At 34.3% G+C, this 23794-nt stretch overlaps 5 protein-coding genes across 13 annotated transcripts in view; 2 read left to right on the top strand and 3 right to left on the bottom strand.

Moving 5' to 3' along the window:
* Positions 1-9: 9 nt before the first annotated feature.
* On the bottom strand, positions 10-4429 carry LOC126856636 (uncharacterized protein F21D5.5). Its single transcript, XM_050605329.1, has 8 exons — positions 4073-4429; positions 2862-3340; positions 2513-2758; positions 2371-2442; positions 1782-2057; positions 1395-1676; positions 1183-1244; positions 10-258 (listed from the first exon to the last, which is right to left on the bottom strand). Exons 1-8 carry the CDS (start codon positions 4212-4214, stop codon positions 135-137), a joined length of 1683 nt encoding a protein of 560 aa, XP_050461286.1. The 5' UTR covers positions 4215-4429; the 3' UTR covers positions 10-134.
* A 105-nt stretch (positions 4430-4534) lies between these two features.
* On the top strand, positions 4535-8357 carry LOC126856669 (uncharacterized). 5 transcript variants are annotated; one of them, XR_007688386.1, is made up of 7 exons: positions 4535-4750; positions 4921-5181; positions 5259-5331; positions 5566-5704; positions 5789-5813; positions 6073-6685; positions 6786-7612. XR_007688386.1 is itself a non-coding variant. In XM_050605400.1 (4 exons), exons 3-4 carry the CDS (start codon positions 7278-7280, stop codon positions 8007-8009), a joined length of 588 nt encoding a protein of 195 aa, XP_050461357.1. In that variant the 5' UTR covers positions 5719-5813; positions 6073-6685; positions 6786-7277; the 3' UTR covers positions 8010-8357. The 5 variants fall into 5 exon arrangements, 1 of the variants encoding a protein (XP_050461357.1); XR_007688385.1 differs by lacking the exon at positions 5789-5813; XR_007688387.1 differs by lacking the exons at positions 5566-5704; positions 5789-5813 and having other exon boundaries at positions 4535-4834.
* A 904-nt stretch (positions 8358-9261) lies between these two features.
* On the top strand, positions 9262-10224 carry LOC126856843 (uncharacterized). Its single transcript, XM_050605741.1, has one exon. It carries the CDS (start codon positions 9262-9264, stop codon positions 10222-10224), a length of 963 nt encoding a protein of 320 aa, XP_050461698.1.
* A 2435-nt stretch (positions 10225-12659) lies between these two features.
* On the bottom strand, positions 12660-23363 carry LOC126856655 (RNA-binding protein FUS-like). Of its 5 annotated transcripts, none has more exons than XM_050605372.1 (10): positions 23223-23363; positions 22579-22685; positions 22204-22341; positions 21346-21543; positions 20853-21041; positions 20485-20650; positions 20130-20247; positions 19634-19750; positions 18228-18269; positions 12660-13007 (listed from the first exon to the last, which is right to left on the bottom strand). In XM_050605372.1, the coding sequence occupies exons 2-10, from the start codon at positions 22671-22673 to the stop codon at positions 13003-13005; spliced, it is 1068 nt and encodes a 355-aa protein (XP_050461329.1). In that variant the 5' UTR covers positions 22674-22685; positions 23223-23363; the 3' UTR covers positions 12660-13002. The 5 variants fall into 5 exon arrangements, with proteins under 5 accessions (XP_050461329.1, XP_050461332.1, XP_050461327.1 ...); XM_050605370.1 differs by lacking the exon at positions 12660-13007 and adding an exon at positions 15337-17003; XM_050605375.1 differs by lacking the exon at positions 19634-19750.
* The window catches only part of LOC126856642 (single Ig IL-1-related receptor-like), a 186316-nt gene continuing 185829 nt past the window's right edge, over positions 23308-23794 (bottom strand). The window contains exon 8 of the transcript XR_007688379.1: positions 23308-23425. The gene's annotated coding sequence lies outside the window, so the exon portion shown is untranslated. The remainder of the gene's footprint in view (positions 23426-23794) is intronic.

Consider the following 23794-nt stretch of genomic DNA (forward strand, 5'->3'; position numbering starts at 1 on the left):
GCTCGTAAATAGGTCGCAATAATTGCTGGTGTTATTATATTAAAAATAAGTGCGTGATAAGCGACAAATTTCAATTTACATTATGCATAATTAAATATTTGTTTATGTATAAGCAAGAATTCAAATCATCTAATTCAATTTTCAAGTAAATACATTTCGTAGAGTTTTCGATCCTGCTCATTAAAAAAACTTGGAATAAAATTGATTTCTACTATTTCCTTGAAGCCTTCTTCCGAAGTTGGTGGCACATAATTTTTCCTACATATCAGACATAAAACAATTTTTGATGTTACTAACTATTGGATGTTAAACATTAATTGATAATAAAATAAATTCTGACTTTTGCATGTTTTTCTCATTGGGATCAAATTAACTTATGTCTCTCTGTGTGTATATGTCTATTTTTCAATTTTCCTTCGAATTTAGCAGTTAAATCAATAGAATATGAATAAAGATTTTTAAAAAGTTAAAAATATAAAAAAAAAATACAAAAGCTCGACCGTAATTATAATTTCGTTTTTATACATGATTTTAGAGAAGAATATAGTACATAAAAAGAGAATATATATATATATATATATATATATACAGGGTGTCCGATAATTCGCGGATTACCCTTTAAGGGAAGTAGAGGGTGTTATTCTGAATAGAAAAGTCCTGTACCATTTTGTGATTTTCTCAATATTTAAGAAAATATTAATTTTAAAGATCAGCCAACGAAGTGCCGCGAAAGCTCGTGGCGCGAAAATGCCTCCTCCCACTGTCAATTGATACTCGGTCCGCGGCGAAGCAATGGGAGGAGCAGTTTGCGAGCATGCTTCGCTATGGCAACCAAAAGAAATACACACATAATGCGCTCTCCGTTTTATGTATGTGATCTTTTCATTATGTGTGTATTTTTTTGGTTGCCATAGCGAAGCATGCTCGCAAACTGCTCCTCCCATTGCTTCGCCACGGACCGAGTATCAATTGACAGTGAGAGGCATTTTCGCGCCACGAGCTTTTCGCGGCACTTCGTTGGCTGATCTTTTAAAATTAATATTTTCTTAAATATTGAGAAAATCACAAAATAGTACGGGACTTTTCTATTCAGAATAACACCCTCTACCTTCCCTTAAAGGGTAATCCGCGAATTATCGGACACCCTGTATATGTATGTATGTATGTATAAATTCCACTTACATGTAAGAGTTTATTATGACCTCATTGACTGGAATGTGACTTGGATCAGTCAACTCGCGAAACTATACAAAAGATAAATATTTCTCGGTTACATACAAAGATATAATAATGTATAGAATATAATTTACAAAATAATTTTACAAACTAATATTAGAATATAATTTACAAAAAAATTTATATATATATATAAAGAATCAATTTTACACAATTACCTTATTATTATGCTTTGCGTGCTCCATACTTGTTGTCATAATAAAACATCTAATGGGTACGTTTCGTTTCTTTGATATATCTGTATATCTTTGTCTTGAAGCAGGATCAGGATTAGTATTGTCTATAACTACACTCTTTCCTTGATTTAAATATTGTTCGACTGCAGCTATGCACTTCTGCCAGCTGCCTAAAGTATCTCTATTGACATGTGCATATTCCTTCAAATAATTCTTCACAAAATGCGATTTTCCAGAGCCTGGACTGCCGACCATAAGTATCATCTGTTTAAAAAAAAATAATAATAATAATGATATATATGAGAATATAATCAAATATTTTTAATCATATTATCTTTTTTTTTTTGATATTTAGCACTTAACACTCACCTCTTGCTCTTGCGGCGTTAATTTTGCGTTCGCAGGTTTGCATAGGCCGTCAGTTTGCGAAAGATTTTTCGGGTTGAATTTGGGTAATTCGTAAGGCGGCGTTTTGTGTTTCAGAAAATGTTCCTCAGGTGTTTCGAATTTGATACCCACATTCAATGCCATTAATCGATCCGCGCTTGAATGATCTTTTTTCTTTCCCGGAGCCCAATTTTTTGGCCGACCAGCAGCGTCGCCGACGTAGAATGAGTTAGTTTTGTCAATCGTAATATTTCCATTCTTCAACAATAATAAAGCCATAGTTATAGCATATAAAAAAACGGTGAAAATTAAAAAATATATAAAAATATATTAATAAAATAATTATTTATAATTCATTGAGAAATTAAAAATAGTTCCCTGACACTTAATAAAATAAAAATAAATTAACAATAAAAATGCACAATATGTAGAGAGATTATCTTCAAAAGAAGTAAACTCTTCGCAGATACAAAAAAAAAGAAAAGAAAAAGTTATAATTTCTAAACTTTTTTAATTTTTAACTCATTATAGATGCCTCTTTGAGAAATGTGTTATGTATTTAATTACAAACCTCTTTTTTCAATGATTCCCACATACCAATTCTCGGTTTTCTATAAATACTTTTTCCTACGGCAATAAAAACCTAAAAGAATAAAAAATGAAGCAACATATTTATTAACTTAAAATTATAAATTATATCTGTCATATCATACCTGAATGGGGACCATCATTTTCCGTACGATATTTTCGATCTTGAGCTTGAAATCACTGATCTTAAATTTACCGGTGCTAAGCCCAGCTTGGTTTGTGAAGATTACTATTTTGTATCCATTCGTATGAAGCTGCTTCAATTTACCAGGTACATCAGGATATAACAATTGCCAATCGTTACAGTCCTTTGGAAAGACCAAGCCAGATTTGGTCTTTATTAAAGTACCATCCATATCATATGCAGCTATCTAAAATTAAAATTAAATATGTCAAATAATTTTAAAATCTTATATATATGGATATTATATTTATAAATATATAAAATTATATTATTACAGCAAATAAAATTACTTTTGATCGATGTTGAACAAATGATGGAGTATAAATTAATAATTTTCCATTGTCAATACTATCCCACTTTGCAGATACACTTGAATCATTATTGCTTTTTTCGGAGAGTGTGCTAGATCCAGCAGTAAATTCTTTCTGGTTGAAACAAACATTATTCGCAGTCGATTTTTCTTTTTCTTCTGTATCATTTCTCAATTCTTCATCGGAATAATTATTCAGTTTTAACATCTTTGTTCTATTTTCAGTATCATCTGTTTCTACCTCATAAGACCTTTTTTTCAATATAAAATTCTTTGTACGTGGCGGTGGATTAAATTCAATCTCGTAGGCATACTTGCCATACAACAGCTCCAAACGATCGTTGTGTCTTGCTACAAATCTTACATCCTTCTGAGTTTTAAAACCATTGAAACCACAGGCGTGCTCGCCAACTTGTTGAATTGTGACAATGGCCTCTGCATAATTTGCGCATAAACGAACTATTGCAAATACATAAATACTCTTATTGACTTGCAAATTAATGTACTGATAGAAAACATGATATGACATCTTACAACTACAAATATATAATAGTCTAATAAATATAATAATAATCAAATTGTATTAATTAAAAAAATTTTTTTTTTTACTCTAAAAAATTTTATTTTCTAAGATTATATTTTAATACTTTTCTTATTAAAAGCAATTATTTAGTCTTATAAAGGATTCAAAATTTAGTCTTATAAAGGATTCTTTATAAGTTTAATTAAATAGACAATATTTCAAACTTTAATTAATTATCAATTCAATAAAATTTCTATTATTGTATTATTATATTATTATTATTATTACTTTGATCATCATTTTGATTAAGAATATTCCTATTGTATAATTTTTTCTTTTTAAGTATATTCAAATTTAAATTGCTGCAGAACTATATATTCTAATTTTATAATTTTATAATTTCTTAAATTTATTTATAATTAAAATTATATATACCGGGTATATTATCAGATTAAGTTCAACCGGTAAAAAAATGATAGAGCATGATTTAATCTCTATGTGTAATAGTGAATATTTATCATTCATAAATCCTTCAATCAAGGTTCAAGCTACGAGCAAATTATTTTGTCGTTCATATTTTTTTCTTGAAATGCCTTTTTTTATCAGTAACACATACAAAAATAAGAACTCGTGTCACGTGTTTGGGAAAATTGTGTGAGATACGCGACCTTGTCGCCGCGAACATTTCGTGTCCGTGATGCCGGTTTCCGCCGAGCGTCCTACGAAAATCGGCGTCTGGTCCGGCAAATAAACATTTGAGGGTGATTTTTCCAATTTACGTATATAACAACTCTTGACAGTCCCGCTCATCACGACAATGACCGTTGACAAGTGTTGATGTTGACAACAGAGAGAAGCCTGAGAGCGGCCATCCCGGCTTTTTTCGTACGATAACTCTCGATCCCGTACAGCAGCGCCTCTACGTCCATTTTACGGCGGCTTGAAACTACAAGGCCACGTTCTCTTTCAGTCTCTACTGTCAATTCGATGATAAATAAACTCACATTAGGAATCTTTTATTTCAGTCATCGGTAAATTAACTCCACCCATGTGTCATATCGTAGAGATGATTATTATGGTTCAAGTCTCTGCTAATCTTTCTATAGATCATATGGCTGTTTTTCCTGCGATCAGAATATGAAATTTGAGCCGAAAATTAAAAGAAAAAAAACGTTGGAAGGAGAAACAGAAAAGATGAGAAATAGAGAATAGTAAAATGGAGGAGATGTACCTATAAGGAATAGCATCTACTTCATATTTTAATAATTAAAAGTGACAACAAAGTAGTTGAACATTTAATGAACATAAGAGACTTTGTGGATATACTCTGATATTCCTTGTATCGAGTAAGTTTTTGGCGTTAATAAACGATTAAAGGGAAAGAGAAATTCAATATAAATGTAGTTTCTTTATTACATTCTTCAATTACTGTAAGATCAACTATAAATTCTATATAAGAATGTATTCAGTTGGCAAGAGTTTATCCACTTTAATTTTGATTTCATACTTGTTGCAGATAATATATCATAATATGTCATATAGCAGGAAGAAATGTGTAGTGCTAGGCTGTAAATCGGAGACTCTAAGACTCCGCTTGTTCCCATCTGCAAAAGATAAGGAGAGATATCTGAAATGGTTGAGAGCTTGTGAAAATATCGAGCTGCTACAGCTGTCTGTGCCTCAATTGAGGCACAGACTTGCGATGAGCATTTCGAGGCGAGAATAAAACTGGCGACCACATTGTCCAGAGTGGCAATTCCGACTGTACATTTACCCAGTGTGTATGCTTAAATTAATCTTATTGTTCATTCATTTACTTCATATAAATCACCAATGATTTATTTTGTTGTTAAGAGCCTATTGATGCATCAAACTACAAATTTACTGATGCACAATCGAGTGATACACGAAAGATTAATATACAAACGTAAGTATCAAACATATCTGAGATATTTTATCATAAATTTATATTATAATGAAAATGTATATTTTTATATAAAAATGTTTTATATTCATATAAGTGTTTTTCTAATCATTAATTATATTAATAAATATTCTGTTTAATGCAAAGTAGTTTTTATATACATGGCATTTATATATGGCTGTTATTTGTAATAATTTATCTTTTTTTTTTATCTTTTTTAATCTTTCGTTCTTATAGTTGAGAAAATACATATTTTTTAATCATTAAGAGATATGTACATATGTGATTAAAAAAATAAATATTCAATACCTGAAGACTTAGAACACTCATTGTGCTCTTACAATTTGGATGGACTACTAATATTTTATTTCTGAAGGTATAGATGACATTTCTTTTCTTCTATCTTCAAATCAGTGAACAGAGATGACTATTCTAATTTTGAGATATTTTTTGTTTGCAGTGTTAACCATGGCGTTATATTCTACGTGATTGTCAATAATTTACAAGAATCTACTCTTACATATCATGCATAAAAATTGTGAAATTTTTAAGTTTTATTATTTAATAAACTCTATAAAGTTAATCATATTTTTATATGTAAATAATAAAAAACAATTTCTACTGATATTTGTAAACTTAAATTTAAACATTTGACATCTTAAATCTTATGATGACATTATTATTTATGATTTTTATAATTAAATATTAATATTTATAATACTTTCTATTATCTTTCTTTTCTAGGACTGAGAAAAGGTCTATCAATGACGAAATATTCAAAATACTAGCAGAATTATCGGAATCTGATGTCGGACGCAGCGAGGATTTCTGAAGAGGAGCATACTCTTGATGCAGAACAAAGACACAGTGACATTGAAGAGGATGCCGCAATTCTCTCGGATAGTTCTGATCCAAATGACAAAGCAGCGTTCAATGATTCAACGGAAACTGTCTATGTCGGCAGAAATAACATTACAACCTGAAACAAGCTTCCTTGTATGAATCAATCTGTCACAGTCCCTTCTGTTCCAATCCCTTCTGAAAAAGAGAACATCACAGATAGAGCTTTCGCCACTCTGAACGATATGAATTCGCAGATGAGCTGTCCGCTTTTCGAGAGATCTTCGACGATAGAATGCTTGAAGAGATCGTCGCTTGTACCAATTTCTCGATCGAGCATAAGCATCGCGCATGTTTCAGCCACAAAAACATAAAGGAGACGACAAGGGCTGAAATGCTAGTACTGATTGGTCTATTATATCTCGGGTATGAAGAGAACTAGACACGCGAGTCTATTGGAACTGTGGACGGACGATGGTACCGGGTTGGAGATTTGTCGTTCCGCTATGAGCTACAAGTGAGAATTATTTTCATTTATAATAAATAATTAATTCGTATATCGTTAATTTATTGTATAAAAATTCTATTCTCTCTCTCTCTCTTTCTCTGTTTACAAGGAGATTCTTGTTTCTCTTGGACTATCTGCAACTCAGTGACAGGAATACCAGAGCCAAGCGGTTAAAGATGGACAGGTTGGCACCTATAAGAAATATCTGGAATAAATTTGTAGAGAATTGTAAGAAATCCTATTTGCCCAGCGAGTTCCTCATCGTTGGAGATAGATTAAAAAATTTCGGGGGCAAGTGCAGCTTTGTCCAACATGTTCCCAACCTGCACATAATGGATTGAAGATTAGTTTAGTGGATGTCAAGACATCATACACTTGTATGTAACATGGAACTTTATTGCGATCAGCAGCCAGAAGAACTTTACAGAATTAGCAATGATCCTGCGGCGATAGTGCAGCGACTGATCGAACATCTCAAAGGCTCCAACAGCAATCTATCTTGTGATGAGCATTATACCTCCTATCTGCTCGCTGTTTCGTTTCTGGCCGACAAGATAACGTTCCTCGGTGCGATGGGAAAAGATCACAGAGAAGTTCCTTTATGCTTCTTGGTAGGAAAATCGCGACCAGTTGGCAGCATCCAACTATGAGCTTCAAAAACGACACCATCTTAGTATCCTATGTATCCCAGAGAGACAAGGCTATCATCGTGCTCTCGACAACACATCACGATGCGAAATTTAATCCACAAACCAAGAAACCGGTGATCATAGAACATTATAATGCAACAAAAGACGCGATAGACGTCGCGGAACAAACATGCGCGATATATTCGGTTTCCAAAAAAATCAAGAGATGGCCATTGACAGTGTTCTTTGTGTTGTTGGACGTGGCTGGCGTGAACGCTCAGATTCTTTTTAATGGTTCCCAAAGCAAGTTTTTGCAAAAATATAGGAGAGGCTTCTTGAAGAATCTCATGCTAGCATTATTAAAACCACATTTGCAGGCAAGTATTAAAAATATTAAAATTTTATTTACTTTACAATTTCAATTAATTGATTACTTTATTTATAAAGAAATTAAATTTTTATTTAATTAAATTTTAATTAAATCTTTAAAAAATTAAATTAAGTCATGCTTCCTATTGTAGGAAAGGGCAAAAATAAAAACTTGGCCTATTAATATTCAGAACAAGATTTTGCAAAATCAAGTAGATTGGGATTGTCAGTTTGATGAACAAGAATTCTCGAAGAAACGATCGCGTGAGACAGATAAGGAGAAAAACTTACCCAGGAGAAAGGAATCGATGATGTTTTATGTGCGGACTACGTAAAGGCATGATTACGACACAAAAATGCAATATTTGCTCGAGATTCACATGTAAGAGACACATAGCATATATAAAATATATTTGCAGGAGATGTGATTCTATCGGAGTAGACAAAGATAATCCATGAATGTTCAATAAAATATAATAGAATTTATGCTAAAAATTTTGCTTGCTTTGCAAGCGACCAATGATGACAAAATTTGATGTAAATCGATAAAAAGACGGGAAAATCATGATGCAAGCGATATTGATAATGAAATGATACAAAGATTCGAATTTACTATAAGTTTAATTTAGTCGCGGAGAATATGAAAGTCGCATGAAAAAAAAGTTTGATTATTTTTAAAAGTATGTTGCAATTGTTTATTTGCATCTTTTCCTTGCGTTTGTATACGTCGATAAAATATTTAATATATAAGTTTGATAGAAAGAGAATAAATTATAAAAAGTTATATATATATATATATATATATATATATATATATATATATAATTTTTATCGCAGACAAAAAGTCAGTCATCCTTATTTCTTATGCTTTGATAGTTATAATAATTAATTGTTCGAGATTGCAACGATCTCGAACTTCGCGTTTTTGTTGCCGCGCGCGCGATGCGAGGTAGCGTTTTCTGCGACCGAGCGAAAACGCGCGGCAACAACAAACATCGTCGCCCTTCTCGAAGGATCTAAGGTAAAATTGCGACAAACAAGTCACCTAAAAACTGTCGGCGGAAATGACTAAATTTCGGGGACCTTCTGGATCCTTCGAGAAGGCGATGACAGTATAAAGGTAAGCCGCCAACCGAGCGCGGCGCATTCCGCTCAGAGTACTTTTGACGCGCGTACGCTATTCAAGCGAAATAAAGAGTCGGTCTCGTTTAATGAAATAGACATATTTCAGTGCCGTTGTGTGACTACCGGAGTTATTCCGAGACAGACGATTTATCGCTGTTTATCCGCCGCGTGCGAATTATAATCGTATCTCGCGTATGATTAATATTGCAAAGTGTTAAGATTCTATGCATCTTAGAATCGAGCGCGTCTCGATACTCGCGGGTGTCGTTGTCCGTCGGCCGTCTCATTTCGCGCTTGTCTCTTTTGGAGCACGCTTGCTCGCACGCTCACTATAACTTTCGCTCCCATTTGCTGGTCCTTCGAGCCGGATCCTGCTGTCCGGTGCCTGTGGGTGTAGTGAGTGCAGTGTCGGTGGTGATTTTCGTCGAAGCTTCTTCGGTCATCACATCCTAAGAGACAAAAATGAGCAAAGACACGGACTCAATCGTGCGGACTCAATTCGAGTTGTACGGGCGTATTGCACGCTCGTACGAAAACTTGCGGAAGTCGGGGTCCGCCAACATTTCCGTCGAGCTGGTGGAGGCACGACTCCAAGCCCTGGAAGCCAACTGGGCGAAATTCGAACTCAATCATGACAAGCTCGGCACATCCTGGGAGGCCTTACGCGAGACTGACTACGTCAAAAAAGACATGATAACACTAACGGAGGAAACGTACCTCAATCAGAAGGGCATGTTATCGGGAGCGCTCTACCGTCTCAAGTGCGAGAGAAACGAGGCGTCAGCGGCGAGCACACCGATATCACAGCCGTCGCGAACGACCTTGCCGAGGATACAACTTCCTCAGTTCTCCGGGTTGTACGAGGACTGGCCGTCCTTCCGAGACCTCTTTCATTCCCTCATTGGAAAGGATGTCTCGGCTACCAACGTCGAGAAACTTCATTATCTCAAGGCGTGTCTCAAGGGAGAAGCGGAACTCCTCATCCGCAGCCTGCCCACAACAGGGGAGAATTTTGATCGCGCGTGGAAGGCTCTCACGGACTACTACGAGAACAAGCGCCTGCTCGTGCGATCGTACATCGCGAGGTTCCTGGCTCTTCAACGTGTGAAGGGTGAGTCGAGCACAGATTTGCGTACGCTTTATCACGGCGTTTTGAACACCGTCGGTTCCCTCGAGAGCATCGGTCGACCGATAACGAGCGGCGAGGACTTGTTTGTCCACCTCGTTGTCGATCTCATGGACTCCCAGTCCCGCCGAGAATGGGAGAACGCGATAAGCGACACGACGGATCCGCCGGCGTACAAGGAGTTGATCCAATTCCTCGATCGACGGCTACACACCGGTCGAGTCGCTGCAACAGTCCAAGCCGGAACCGAGTGCCGCAAAACCGGGCGCGACTTCCGGACGTTCTCCGCGAGTGCATAATGTGCGGAAATCGGAAGGCAATCGCGGCCAATGCTCCTTGTGTCACAAGGAGCATTACATAATGTTTTGTGACGCGTACAAGGCCAAGACAGCAGCGGAGCGACGGCAGCACGTAGAGAGACATCAGCTGTGCTTCAACTGTCTCGGGAAGCACAAGGTGAGTGACTGCTCGTCGAAGAAGACGTGTTCGATCTGTGATGCGCGTCATCACTCGACGCTACACGACGCGTGCAAACCAACCGAAGTCGCTAAATCATCGCTGTCCGCGAACCGAGCTTCGAAAGCAACGTCGGCTGTGCTTCTCGCGACGGCGCGCGTCCGCGTGGCCGACAAGTTCGGCGTCCTTCACACTGCACGAGCCCTCATCGATCAAGGATCCGAAGTCTCAATCATCGCCGAGTCATTGGTCCAGCGACTGCAATTGTCCCGGACTCCTGCTTCGACATCCATTGTCGGCATTGGCAGTCAACCCACTGACGTACGGGACCGAGTCGAGGTCGAGCTCACGCCGCTGCGTGACGGTCCGCCACTGCGGGTCTCGGTTCTCGTCCTCAAACAGCTCACGCTGTATAACGGTGGCATACGGGCGAGTCGGCAGGCATGGCACCACATCGACGGACTGGAGCTCGCCGACCCGGATTTCTTTGCAGCCGACCCAGTGGAGCTTCTTCTCGGTGCCGACGTCTGTGCATACGTCCTGCAACCAGGCTTGCGACGCGGAGAACATCGCCAACCTGTGGCACAAAGGACAACGCTGGGTTGGATATTATCGGGTTCCGTCGGCATTACCGCCGCAACCCGGTCCGCCCAGGCTCACCACTCTGCGACAACTCGCCGACGGCGAGGAGGCCCACTTTCCCCATGGATCAGTGGTTCTGCGCCGGGATGCCTACATGGACGACATCCTCACGGGCGCACCCTCCATCGAGGAAGCCATGGATCTCCAGCGGCAGCTGACAGAGCTGCGCACGGCGGGCGGGTTTTCGCTGAGAAAGTGGTCGGCCAACGACCCCCGCTTGTTAGCGCACATTGCGCCAGGGCACAGGACACAATGCGACCTGCCCTCTTGGACGTCGCAGGAGAGTCACGCCACGCTCAGCCTCCACTGGCACCCGAGCGGAGACTGCCTTCTCTTCTCCACCAGGTCCATCATTGTGTCAGCGTAAACAGAGCGGTCCGTCCCCTCGCTGACGGCTCGCCTCTTCCACCCACTGGACTGGCTGGCTCCGACCATCACAAGGGCGAGGATCCAGGTCCAGTCCACGTAGCTGTAAGACTCGTACTGGGACACTCCATTGGACGAGGCCGGCGAGCCACAATGGAGCAGGTTCCACACCAATCTCCCTCACTAAGAGAAAATTCGTGTCCCGCGACGCGTACCCATCAGCGGAGCAGACGCCAGAGTCGAGCTGCATGGCCTCGCGGACGCATCCGAGCGGACCTACGCCGCCGTTGTCTACGCGAGGACGGAAACCCGCCACGGGGAAATCACGATTATTCTCCTTTCAGCAAGGGTAGCGCCGCTGAGGACGGTGTCTCTACCTCTCTTAGAGCCCTGCGCGGCCTCACCAGGCTGATGGCGCTCCTCCACCGGGATCTCGGAAGAGGGAACCAGTCCCTCTATTTGTGATCCGACTCAACTATCGCATTGGACCTTCAACGACGAGGTCCGCATCGGGTAGCTCTATCTCACCCGACAACCCGCCGCCAGCGCAATGGCCTCTCGGCCAGATCACCAGTGTGCATCCGGGAGACGACGGGCGAGTCCGTGTGGTCATCAACCGCACTGCCACTACAGAGCTGACGCCTCCTATCGCCAAAATCGTCCTCTTGCCGGAGACCCGCTCCGACGAGCAAGAGGACCACCCCGCGCCTCACGGGCGCAATGCCTCTCTAGGCTAGCCAGGGGCGCTCTTTCGCCGGAATTCCGGCGAGGCGAGCGGGATGTTCGAGATTGCAACGATCTCGAACTTCGCGTTTTTGTTGCCGCGCGACCGCGTCATCGCCGCGCGCGCGATGCGAGGTAGCGTTTTCTGCGACCAAGCGAAAACGCGCGGCAACAACAAACATCGTCGCCCTTCTCGAAGGATCTAAGGTAAAATTGCGACAAACAAGTCACCTAAAAACGTGTTTGGGAAAATTGTGTGAGATACGCGACCTTGTCGCCGCGAACATTTCGTGTCCGTGATGCCGGTTTCCGCCGAGCGTCCTACGAAAATCGGCCCATTAATAATTAAAAAGGTGTAAATCTCTGAAATTAAAAGGATTTTATTCATTCGCGTTTCATAAGTAATATAATAATTTATTGAAATAAATATTTATAAATTTTGCACATAAAACACAGTTCTTTATTAATCGCTGTACTGCAACAATCACTATATTTCAATATATATTATATTTTTCATAATTTTATCTGAAATAATATATAAAAGATGTATAGAAATAAAGCGCTTACTTCCTTTTTTTTAAATGTTTTAATTTTTTTAGAAATGTTTAATTTTGAAAATAGAATTAATTTTTCCAATTAGAAGAAGCACTGTGTTCGTGCGTTTATACATTCAATTATGCTTGATGCAGAATTTGCGATTTAGAAGCGCGTTAATTCTTATACTTTATAGAATCCTAATTTTCAACATTAATATCTTTTCTGACTTACCATGATAGCAGACATCTTATTTTTTGCCCTCGAAATTACGACGCCAGTCGTGTGGCAGTCATCGATGATTTCACATAGATGATAGTCTCACATTTGGCAATTAGTAGTAGTAGTTGTTGTGATCAACCTAAAGAAAACAATAACAACAAATCAGAAAGTCGGAGGATTGATTTATAAAATTAATTTGCATTTGTTCTCATTGATTTATACTAATCCTTATCTATCAGTTTTATGAAATGTCATTTGTAATATTACTTGCTTATTCAACTCGTGTCTATTCGACGATATTATAGCGAATCAATTATTATATTATATTTATTCTGTATTTCTATACCTCCCTATCGTTCATTTAATTACTATGTACTCGAAAATCATTGGACGATTTTACTGTTCTCAGTTTTTCTTTCGTTCATTAATCTGTAACGCCTATCATGCGTGTAAATTATTCATCTACGAGAAACTTGCTACAGCAATAATGTTATTACTACAAATCTTCATGAAAAGTGTAAATCTACGAATCTTCTCCATTTTCATCCTATATACTTTTATATTCGATTGTTGTAAATATCTTATGTCATGTATAATATTTATATATACAAGAGACATAAAGATAAAGAAACGCACAGCTGTGTCTATTTATAGTTGAATGGAGTCTATTTTGCGATTCGATCGCCTATAAATATACATTGGATAATATAGCTTTCAATATTTATTACATAATTTATATGTAACTTATATTTATTATTTTGTTAAATCCATTTTATTCTCGATAAATGCAGTAGTCGAAGTATCGTTTGTTGTAATCGAATTTCTGTTTGAATTATAACTTTCATATATAGATATATATATAGACACATATGTTCTCTCTCTCTTTCTCTTTCTCTAGAAATGGATAACTTTTTTTTTCACAAAGAATGGATATATATTTATTTGTATTTACTCACCTGAATTTTCGGGTTGAGGTCTACTCGAGCATTTGATTTTCATTTAACATTTACAATGTTTTTATGTGGCGTGATTCTTATTGAACTATTATTTTTTTCTTGCTTGTTTTTTTTAATATATATATATATATATATATATATATATATATATATATTATATTTCTTGTTAATATTTATCATTGATATTTATCAAAAATCATCTTTGATTTACCTTTACTTGACTTAAAAGATATGCGGTTAAAAAAATTGTGTACACACATATAAGACTTATAATATAAACAACTATTTCAAATAAATTTTCATATATATATTTTACATTATGTATATATATATATATAACAGGCTAAGCCTGTGAAGCAATTATTCATTCAAATTCAAAAATGCTTTTGCATTTTTTTACTCAAGTTTATATTCGTTATTGCTAATATATTTGTACGATAAATGAAAATAACTTTGCTGACATTATTCACTGATCTGTTCTTTTCTTTTCTGAGCGGGGGAACGTGAACTTTAGCGAATGTGTGACATGTTCTTCGCTGGAGAAAAGATATTTTCTGTCTCTCGCCCTCTGTCTTTCATTCATTGTTTCCTAAGTATCTCAGCTTGTCGCTACGCCTGTGAAATAAACTTAATTTTCGTCAAATTTTATCATTGTTGGTATTTTAAATACCTTTCGCCGCTTAAACTTCATATTATACTCTAATTATATATTTATCTTGCATCTTTTAGCTAATAATATTTGAATAGTATTATATTAAATCATGACTTAAAAAGCTAGGAAAAATATTATTTTGGATATTTCTGTCAAATTGCACTACAAATAATTCAAAAATATAGACATTATTTTTTATGCATATAGAATAATAACGTTATAGTAAAATTAATATTAATACTTCTTAATATTCTAAAAAACTTAATTTAATCTTATACTTTCTTAAAGAGATGTCTGTATATAATATTCTTTACCTCTACCTTTTATAATTAAATAATGAATTAAATTATGTTTTCTTATATCCTGATCTTCACCTTTCGTCTGTGTATTTTTGGATCAATTTGAAGTCGAAATTTTTTCTTATTGCAAACAGCGAAGAAGTAAATGCATTTTGCAATTTTTAACATCAAATATCCTTCATTAATTAACTTTTGAATTACAGTGGCAAGATTTTGTTATTTATATCTCTGGAATTTGCTTTTAAAGAATTTTCTTTTTCGTCACTTTGGAATCTTTATTGAAAAAAGATCGACTCCACAAATGATCAAAGAAGACGGATGGTGGCTTGATGAATCCAAGATTGCGCATCTAATCTACTAGGATTTCATAAAAGGGCTCATACCTACTTTCTTTATGGCTATACTATCGAGGCGAATATTTGCCTCATTTATCGCTTATACGCCCATTCATTTATTTTTCTGATTAGCCTGTCTTCCTAGGGCAGTTGCTGGTTTTCGTCCATTTTTTTTTCTGTTTCTCGTTGCCGGAGGTGAGGTGACAATAACAACAAATTTTCGATATATATATCGATGTCTAGGATTATTTTTTTCAATGTTCCTTTCATTTTTAAATCGAGCGATCGCTTACAATAGATCAGGACATGACAACATGATATACGCTATATATAGTTATTTGTAAATGTAAATGATTCTCCGTATATAATAAACGCTACAAATTATTCACAAAGTTTCATTCATTAATATAAAATAATGCACGATAGAGAAAATTGAAAAGCGTATTGAACTGAGTTTATTAAATTCATTATCCTACTCGTTTCCCTTTTCGGCTGACACAATTTTCTACCGTGGGAAAAAAATCCCTACCAATTGCATTTTTATGCAATCTCTGTCAATTGTCAATAATCAATAAATGTTTCCTTCGTTTAACATCTTGAGAATTTTTTTAATTGACGATTGTCTCAGCTAGTGCGGCATATTGTTAACTATCAATTATCGACGCTCGTAATAAACTACGAAATTAGAGATTGAGAAATTATACAATAAATTATAAAATTATATAATTTCAATAAACGAAAAAATTACAATAAATAATAAAATAGAGAATTTTATAGCAAAAACAAGAGAATTATAATATAAAATATATAATTTTAATAACTTTTTAGTCGTGAAATTTATATTTTCAGTTAATTTAAATTGAAATAAACAAATATTGTAGTTTGACTAAAGTGTTGAATTATAAAGAAATATTTTTATATCCTTTTTACTAACGTTTTTCTCTTTCTAATATTTGAGGATAAATTATGCAATTTTAAATCACGCATCTATCGTGATTTCCCAAAGGATTTATTTACGGTTTCTATTTACAAAATAGGACGTCGGTCTTACATTCACATTATCGCTTTCATCATTGCTGTATGTTTTAATTAGTTATTATTGTTATATTAAATTGTTATAAATCGCGAAGAGAGAAAACAGTCGAGAATATAAACGCTCAACCGGGGCTAAACTTAATCTTAAATTGTCGTACTATACGACGTGAAGTGAAATAATGCAGCGTGTATAGTCGCTAATTGTCAAGTATAAAATGTGTGTACTCCTTATATCGTCAAGTGATATATCGATCAAGTTCGTTCCATACGCGCGAAACAAAGACAGCAAATAGTAATGTCTTGAGCGCAAAATAATGTGCAAAAATATCTTGGAAAAGTTACGAAATGAAAACACACGCAACACTTTTAGAAAATTATCTAATATTTTTTTTGTGCAAACATAATGATCGTCCAATGAAAATCTCACTTAGCAAAAAAATACTTTTGCTTATAAAAAATAATATCAATTTTCCAACTTTTCCAAGATATATATATATATATAATCATCTTTTTCAAAGGGCCAATGTAAAATGTTTGGCTGTGCAACAATTGTTTTACAACGGCATTTTCGTTTTAGGTAGACTCCTAAGTTTAAAAAACGCATTTTATTCTTCTAGATTATTCGATATCTCGAAAAAAAAGGGAGGAAATAATTTTCCATTTAAAATTATCATTTTTTCATGCGCCGGGAAACGATTCGATCTTTTATCGTCCTTTCTTTCTTTTCTTTTTGTTTGTTTGTTAGGAAAAATGTTATCTACTTAATTACAGAATTAATGAGCGCGAATTGATTAATTAGTGTTGGATAACTTTAATAACGTCGCTGAGACTGGGTGTTTTGGTAACCAGCACTGCCACCTGCAAACAACCATAGCTCCTCCGTTCCATTACTTGAGAAATAGAATTTGTGCTTCTGCACTTCTACATATATATAAAATTGAACGCCCTACATGTATATATATATATATATATATATACACAAATTCTTCTACGAGATATCGTTACCTATTCATCTTTACCTACCTATTACGTTTACTTCGACCTTTTTTATATTATTTTTGCACATGTATATCAATAACATACACCATGATTAATTTGTATGATAATTTCGCCTAATTTTGTTCGATATTTAAGAATTATTATACCAGAAAAAAATGGATATCTTATAAAATATAGATATATTCTTATAATATGCAAATATCTTTTCTTTGTGAATAATCTTGTAATTTTGTTAATACATGCGCATTCATTATTATAAATATTGCAAAAATATTGTTCGAATATCTTTTAACATTGTGGAGATATACATAGACTTGTAATGTCTTGTATAAAAATCTTTCTGATTGTATTCTTGTAATATTATATAAATACTTTTGTAGTATTGCAAACACATCTACATAAATGTAAATACTTTTTTAGTACTGCGAGTATTTTCTCGTGATATATCGCAAACGTTTGGGTCTACTGCAACTAGTTATCATAATGCCATAAATACTTCATGTAACATCGCATTTATACGTAATGCAGTATTATTAAATATTGTTAAATTATATTATCATATTCCCTATGCTTATATATACTTTTTTATGATACAAATATTACTGTATTACACACAGTGCTAACTATAATTCTTATTTGATTATTTAACAATGCGAATTAACTAAATTTTTCTGATCTTAAAATCTGGGAATTGCAATATTTGAATCTATAGATCTTTTGGAATCTTTCGACAGATCTTTTTACATTATTACATTCTTCAAATTCTTAAATGTTGTAAAATTTCATTAATTATTCTAAAATTTTTCCTGAATATTGCATAGAAGGTACTTTTATTCTGTTTTTGTCAAAGTATATAAAAGTATAAATCTTACATATAAATTAAAATTGGATACAGGATATTGTTGATATTTTCTTGTACTTTCTTGACATTTCTTTTGTATTTTATTTCATATTATATTATTATATCGCTTATTTGATAATGTCTCTTTGTCTACAAATCTTTTTCTCGATATTCCAATCGACACTTAGCTAACTCCTTTCCGTTTGTTCAATGAAATTTTCTGTACTGCGAGTTGTACTTACCATAATCCTGTTTCCCATAAACACCATCCTGATTTGAATAATCTGCAATCATAGAAAAGGTAATTTTAGGGAAGAATATTGGCAACATTGAGGTAAGTAACTCAGACGAGAAATATCTGAAAGAATTTAAAGGAGTCGCACGAAAATATGAAAAAATAATTTTGTCCTCGAGCAATCAATTGATTAGATGAGAGATAGTTATGGCAAAATACAAGATCTCGATATGAGAAGTAACAATTCGTTAGTTCTCAATTAAAATTAATTATTTTAACTGCTTGAAAAATTAATAATTAAAAAAAATATTTTCGAAAGTATGTGACAAATTAAATATAATATCTATCTATTAAAAATAGAAAAATAATATCAAAATACAGAATAATAAAAAACAAAATAAAATAATAAAAGATACAGTAAAATTAATAAATAAAGAATATACTAATAAATAATAGCAATACTTATATATATATATATATATATATATATATATATATATATATATTGTAATTTTCTTTAAAAAAAAAAAAATAAATAAATAAAAAAAAAGTTTCGTATTTCACGGATATCTTGTAATATTCTGCAGTGAGAGACGGCAGGAGGCAGTGCTGCAGTGCTGGTGTCCCAGTGAAAGGATCCGATTTATCTTGCCACATTGGGAATGGAAGATTGTAAACCTTACGCAACTCTTTTATCCATCATATGAAGCGCAGTGCGTCCAAAAATATTCAACAAAAAATTCAGGCAGTTCTAAAGATCCGAGAAAACTAAAAAATGTAAGAATTCTAAGAGCAAAATCCGAAAACAAAATCTGACAAGATTTCAACTCGGAAAATTCGGTATCTGAATTCATATCTAAATTTTTAGAACATAAATTTACAATCGTACAAATTATCCGCGAATAAAGTGTGCTCTCCTTTCTGTCGCAATTCTTTGAATCAAATTGTTTCTCGTCTGAGTTATGCTTAACACTTTTACTGTAGGAACGTGTCAATTCGGATATCGGCCGGAAAATAAGAGCATAAAAAAGCGATCTTCAAGAATTTATCTATCATTGAAGTAAGATATTAAATTATCTGTTGTAAAAGAATATCAATACAATAGTAGCATAAATTCAAAAGTTAGTTTATTTGTTAATGTCATAAATTGCTCCATGTTTATTTTATTAATTTTACAAACAAATATTTTATTAATAATTGTTAATCATACATTGTTCAAGATAGAATTTCTGATACAATTTATAATGGAAAATATCAGACAGATAAATCTGCTGTATTTCTTTTCTCCGACAGACAATTCAATTGCATTTCGATGATAAAAGAATCCTTAAAGATCGCTTCAAATGCTGCAGCAAAATAATTAATGAACTATACAATGTGAGCGATATGATGACAGCGAACGAAATAACTAACCGTAAGGTTGGGTCGAATAACCACCCCGGTTGATTATGGCATTAGACCGGTCATCATATGGGTTAGGGGCATAACCACCCGGCCCTGCTGCTGGCACTGCCTCCTGCTGGTAATTGGCTGGACATGCATCACGTAATATTAATAAGCTAGTTACATACAGGATAGTCCGTTATATCGATCTATTCAAATTCATTAAATTTGACATATTCTAAAAAATTATATATATATATATATATATATATATATATATATATATATATATTATTGATAATTAATTTGTATGACAATCTCATGAGATTGATATCTTTGAATATATTCAATTATATTTTGGTGTTTTATACTCATTCAAGTCAATGCTACAAATATGTCAAACTTAATCAATTTAAAATTCTTTACAATCCAAATTAACAACAAACAAATATGCAAGAATTGTAAAAAATGAAGTAATGATATCGCGCTCACACAATATTCTTTTTGTAGTTTTTGATAGGCTTACCTGAACTAGGTGGAGCTTTGCCATAGCTATAGGGATCGTTAGTACTGAATCCTCCTGCAACAGGAACTGAGGAAGATCCACCGTATCTACTATCTGGTGGTGCGGACGATGGATAGCCCTGGAATCAAGAGAAAGAAATCGCAGATTATTTATTATGCAATAAAGGATTTTAAATTAATAATGATAAAAAATCCTATTAATTTTGATAAAATTAGAAATTTAAAACTTAGAAATATATATTAAATTTAAAAATATATATTTAATTTTGCTAAGAAAATGTAATAGAACTTGGATAATTAAAAGCTTACAAGTATCATCAATACATTATTGTGTGTATTATCTTAAGTTCGCTTACACTTGTTTGAGCATAATCTGGTTGCTGGTAACTCTCGTAGCCCTGATAAGATTGTGTATATCCTTGTGATCCATAACTGCCGCCGCTGCTGCCATATCCTACCGATTGCTGCTGTGGTTGTTGTTGACCGCCGTAAGCGTTATTTGAACCTCCATAACCGCCTTGGCTGATTATTCAGCAAAAAGAAAATATATATATATATATATATATATATATATATATATATATATATATATTTAGCATTTTCTTCATACATAAAGTATAAATGTATTTTGCCACTAAATGTATTAAGGCATTATATAAAAGACAGATTCTATTTTCTTTTCTTTTTATTATCTTATACATAACAGTTCTCTTTATTCCTTTACCTGGATGGTTGAGTAGCATAGCCATTGGAAGACTGTGAAGAAGGTTGATCAAAACGTGGCCTTTTAGAGGGTCCACTGGAACTAGGTGGGCCCCCTCCCCGTTTCGTTGGACCGCCACGTCCACCACCGATTCCTCTACCACGATCAGAAAAGCTACCTCCACGACCTGGTCCACCTCTACCCGATCCTCTAAAATAATATATTTTTTGTAGTGATATTAATAATAATTTTAATATGTAAACGTAAATTTAATAAATAAAAAAAAATTTTAATTTATATATTTCAAATTAAATTTTTGAATTTATTTAATAAAACTAAATATCTATAACTGTGCTCTAAAAATAGTATTCTTTTCCATGTAAAGTTGAAATGTGTAATTAAATATCTTTACAGATTATTTAATTTAATTATTGAAATTTTAATAATAAATAACTATAATTAAAACTTAAATTTACTTGAAATGTCTAAAATTTATTTGAATAAGTCTTCATACCTGGAGCCTCCTCTTCCTCTGTCCATACCGCCACGTCCACGGAAATTATTACTACCACGATTATCTCTACCAAAGTCTCCCCTACCTCTGCTACGAAAACTGTTACTTCCACCACCTCTTCCACTACCACCTCGTGGAGGACCACCCATCCCTAGAGGTAGTGGCCCACCTCCACTGGACATTCCTGGTTCAGGTGGCCTATAAATAACAATAGAATTATTTTAGCTTGTAAAGCCATTATCGAGAAAATAAATTATTTATAGATCACTCACGAAATATTTGTTTTAATTAAGCAATTCTTAAACTCGCGCTTTATGATTATTATTGTCAAGAAAAAGTGTTAACAAAATGCATAGTAATAACATACTATATCTCCATATTGTAGCAAACTCAATATCTATGATATATATATCTATGATATATGTCAATATGGTATATAAATAATTTACTATGCAATACATATAATCTGATATCTAAAGTGTTAACATTCTAGATATTGTATGCAGTATAATGTAGGTTACTGGTTAATTTTAGGAGATTTTTTACAGTGTTATGCATCTACTGAAATTATATGGAGCAAAGAATGACATATACAGGATCAATGTAATTGTTATCACTGAGGATGACCAAAATCAACATGCCAAAATGTTTGTATTAAATTCATATTATAAAAAATATTTACACTCAATGTATAAATTTGTACTATTTTTATTTTTTACTATTTTGATAATAGGACAATTTGCTTGTAATTTATTATTTTTTTTTTAAATTAAGTATTTTAAATTAAGTAATAATATTAAGTTTATTAGTGTATATATATATATATAAAATATACTAATAAAATTTAAATATATTTACCCTGGAGGAAAGTGTCCACCACGTCCACCTCTAGGAGGACCACCCCTACTTCTCATAGGTGGACCTCCTCTCATGCCCCCACCAGGTCCACTGCCTCGACCACCACGCATCATATTACCACCTCGTGGAGGACCACCTCTGTTAAAAAAAAAAGGATTTTATTTTCTGCTGAATAATCAATTACAAACAAACATTTACACACATGTAAAGTCCATTAATATATTCTTACACACAATTAGATTTACAAGTAATTTAAAAAAAATAAGATATAATTTTAAAGTATTTTCTCTAGTAAATATTTATAAAATCATTGAAATTCAATTGAATTCAAATTTTATTTTTCTTGCAATGCAGTCACTTTATTAAATTCCTTACCTTCCTCTGTCTCCAAAACCACCACGTCCTCTCATTAATCCTCCAGGACCTCCACGACCTCGAAATCCACCTCTACCACCTGGTGCTCCGTCCATTGTTTAAGCAACCTATATAATATTTTTCATACAAATTGCATAACTACAAATCCAAGAATTTTAAAGCCTAATAATATGAATCTCTAAAGACCATATTTGATGGTTCAAAGAAATTTCAGAATTTATAAATTTGAAAATAAAAAAAAATCTAAAATTTTTAGATTCATAGATCATTGCTTCTCATTCAATTGACAAAGAGGAAGAGAGGGAGATTAAAGAAATTTTTCTCTTATCCTTTTACAACTAAAAATACTCTACGCATAAGTTCTTAATTCTCTTTCTAGAAATGCAGGATATTTTAATACAGCTAAAATTACGCAGATATTATACACTAAATCACAATGTGCACCTAAATTTGTATTTAAACACAATAAAATTTTGGAAATAGCGGCAATCCACAATCATCGCACCGACGCTATCCTTGGGGTTCCATGAAAAATGTCTTTCCGAGGATATAACTTAAAAGCATTCGAAAGAATGAACCGTAGTAATAAATCGCTGCGCAAAGTTCGAAACGTGGACATATTTATTCGGATTGACATTACTCACGCTGACTGAATGGGTAAACAAGCAGTTCATCGATGAAAAAACACTCGTACAAACGGACAAGCAAAATGGACGACTGCCGCGGCGGAAAGAGCAGGAAAGAGAAACATCGACCACGACTACTCGAGTCAAGTTCGCATCCCGCAACCATTCGTCGATGGTGGCGCGGTGTCCAACAGTGTTGCCAATACACCCAACTAGAATCACTATAAGAAAAATGCCCTAGAAATTTAAACTGAATAATAAATTCTTGGTTACGTAAATTATTATCATTATTATTAATTATATATTTTATTAATTATTTATTAATTAATTTTTTTAATTCTCTTCTAATTTCTCTTCTTCTCCAAAAAAGAAAATGATATTTTATAGAAACTTTCTATCGAGAAATATAATATAAATGTCACACGAGATTGGCTGTCAGACAGAAAATTTTCAGGACTTAAAAAATTCTTTATTTGACAGCCAATCGGAATTGGCTGTAGAAAATTTTTAAAGTCACGACAATTTTTCTATTTGACAGCCAATTGTATGACATTGCGATTCTTGCTGGAAAAATTGCTAATGTCAACGAC

Source organism: Cataglyphis hispanica, chromosome 19, assembly GCF_021464435.1.
Source record: "Cataglyphis hispanica isolate Lineage 1 chromosome 19, ULB_Chis1_1.0, whole genome shotgun sequence".
NCBI classification, from domain to species: Eukaryota; Metazoa; Arthropoda; class Insecta; order Hymenoptera; family Formicidae; genus Cataglyphis; species Cataglyphis hispanica.

What these genes read in the sequence shown, in the direction of transcription:
- LOC126856655 (XM_050605370.1), bottom strand. Translation starts at nt 22,673, where the DNA reads ATGGACGGAGCACCAGGTGGTAGAGGTGGATTTCGAGGTCGTGGAGGT. An exon ending in GGTTTTGGAGACAGAGGAAG is followed by an intron (nt 22,342 to 22,578) that starts GTAAGGAATTTA and finishes TTTTTTTAACAG; the next exon opens with AGGTGGTCCTCCACGAGGTG. An exon ending in TTATTCGACCCAACCTTACG is followed by an intron (nt 18,270 to 19,633) that starts GTTAGTTATTTC and finishes CTATGATTGCAG; the next exon opens with ATTATTCAAATCAGGATGGT.
- LOC126856843 (XM_050605741.1), top strand. Translation starts at nt 9,262, where the DNA reads ATGAGCAAAGACACGGACTCAATCGTGCGGACTCAATTCGAGTTGTAC.
- LOC126856669 (XM_050605400.1), top strand. Translation starts at nt 7,278, where the DNA reads ATGCTTCTTGGTAGGAAAATCGCGACCAGTTGGCAGCATCCAACTATG. An exon ending in TATTAAAACCACATTTGCAG is followed by an intron (nt 7,683 to 7,826) that starts GCAAGTATTAAA and finishes TTCCTATTGTAG; the next exon opens with GAAAGGGCAAAAATAAAAAC.
- LOC126856636 (XM_050605329.1), bottom strand. Translation starts at nt 4,214, where the DNA reads ATGAGCGGGACTGTCAAGAGTTGTTATATACGTAAATTGGAAAAATCA. An exon ending in GAAATGTTCGCGGCGACAAG is followed by an intron (nt 3,341 to 4,072) that starts GTCGCGTATCTC and finishes TATTTGCAATAG; the next exon opens with TTCGTTTATGCGCAAATTAT. An exon ending in TAACGCCGCAAGAGCAAGAG is followed by an intron (nt 1,677 to 1,781) that starts GTGAGTGTTAAG and finishes TTTTTTAAACAG; the next exon opens with ATGATACTTATGGTCGGCAG.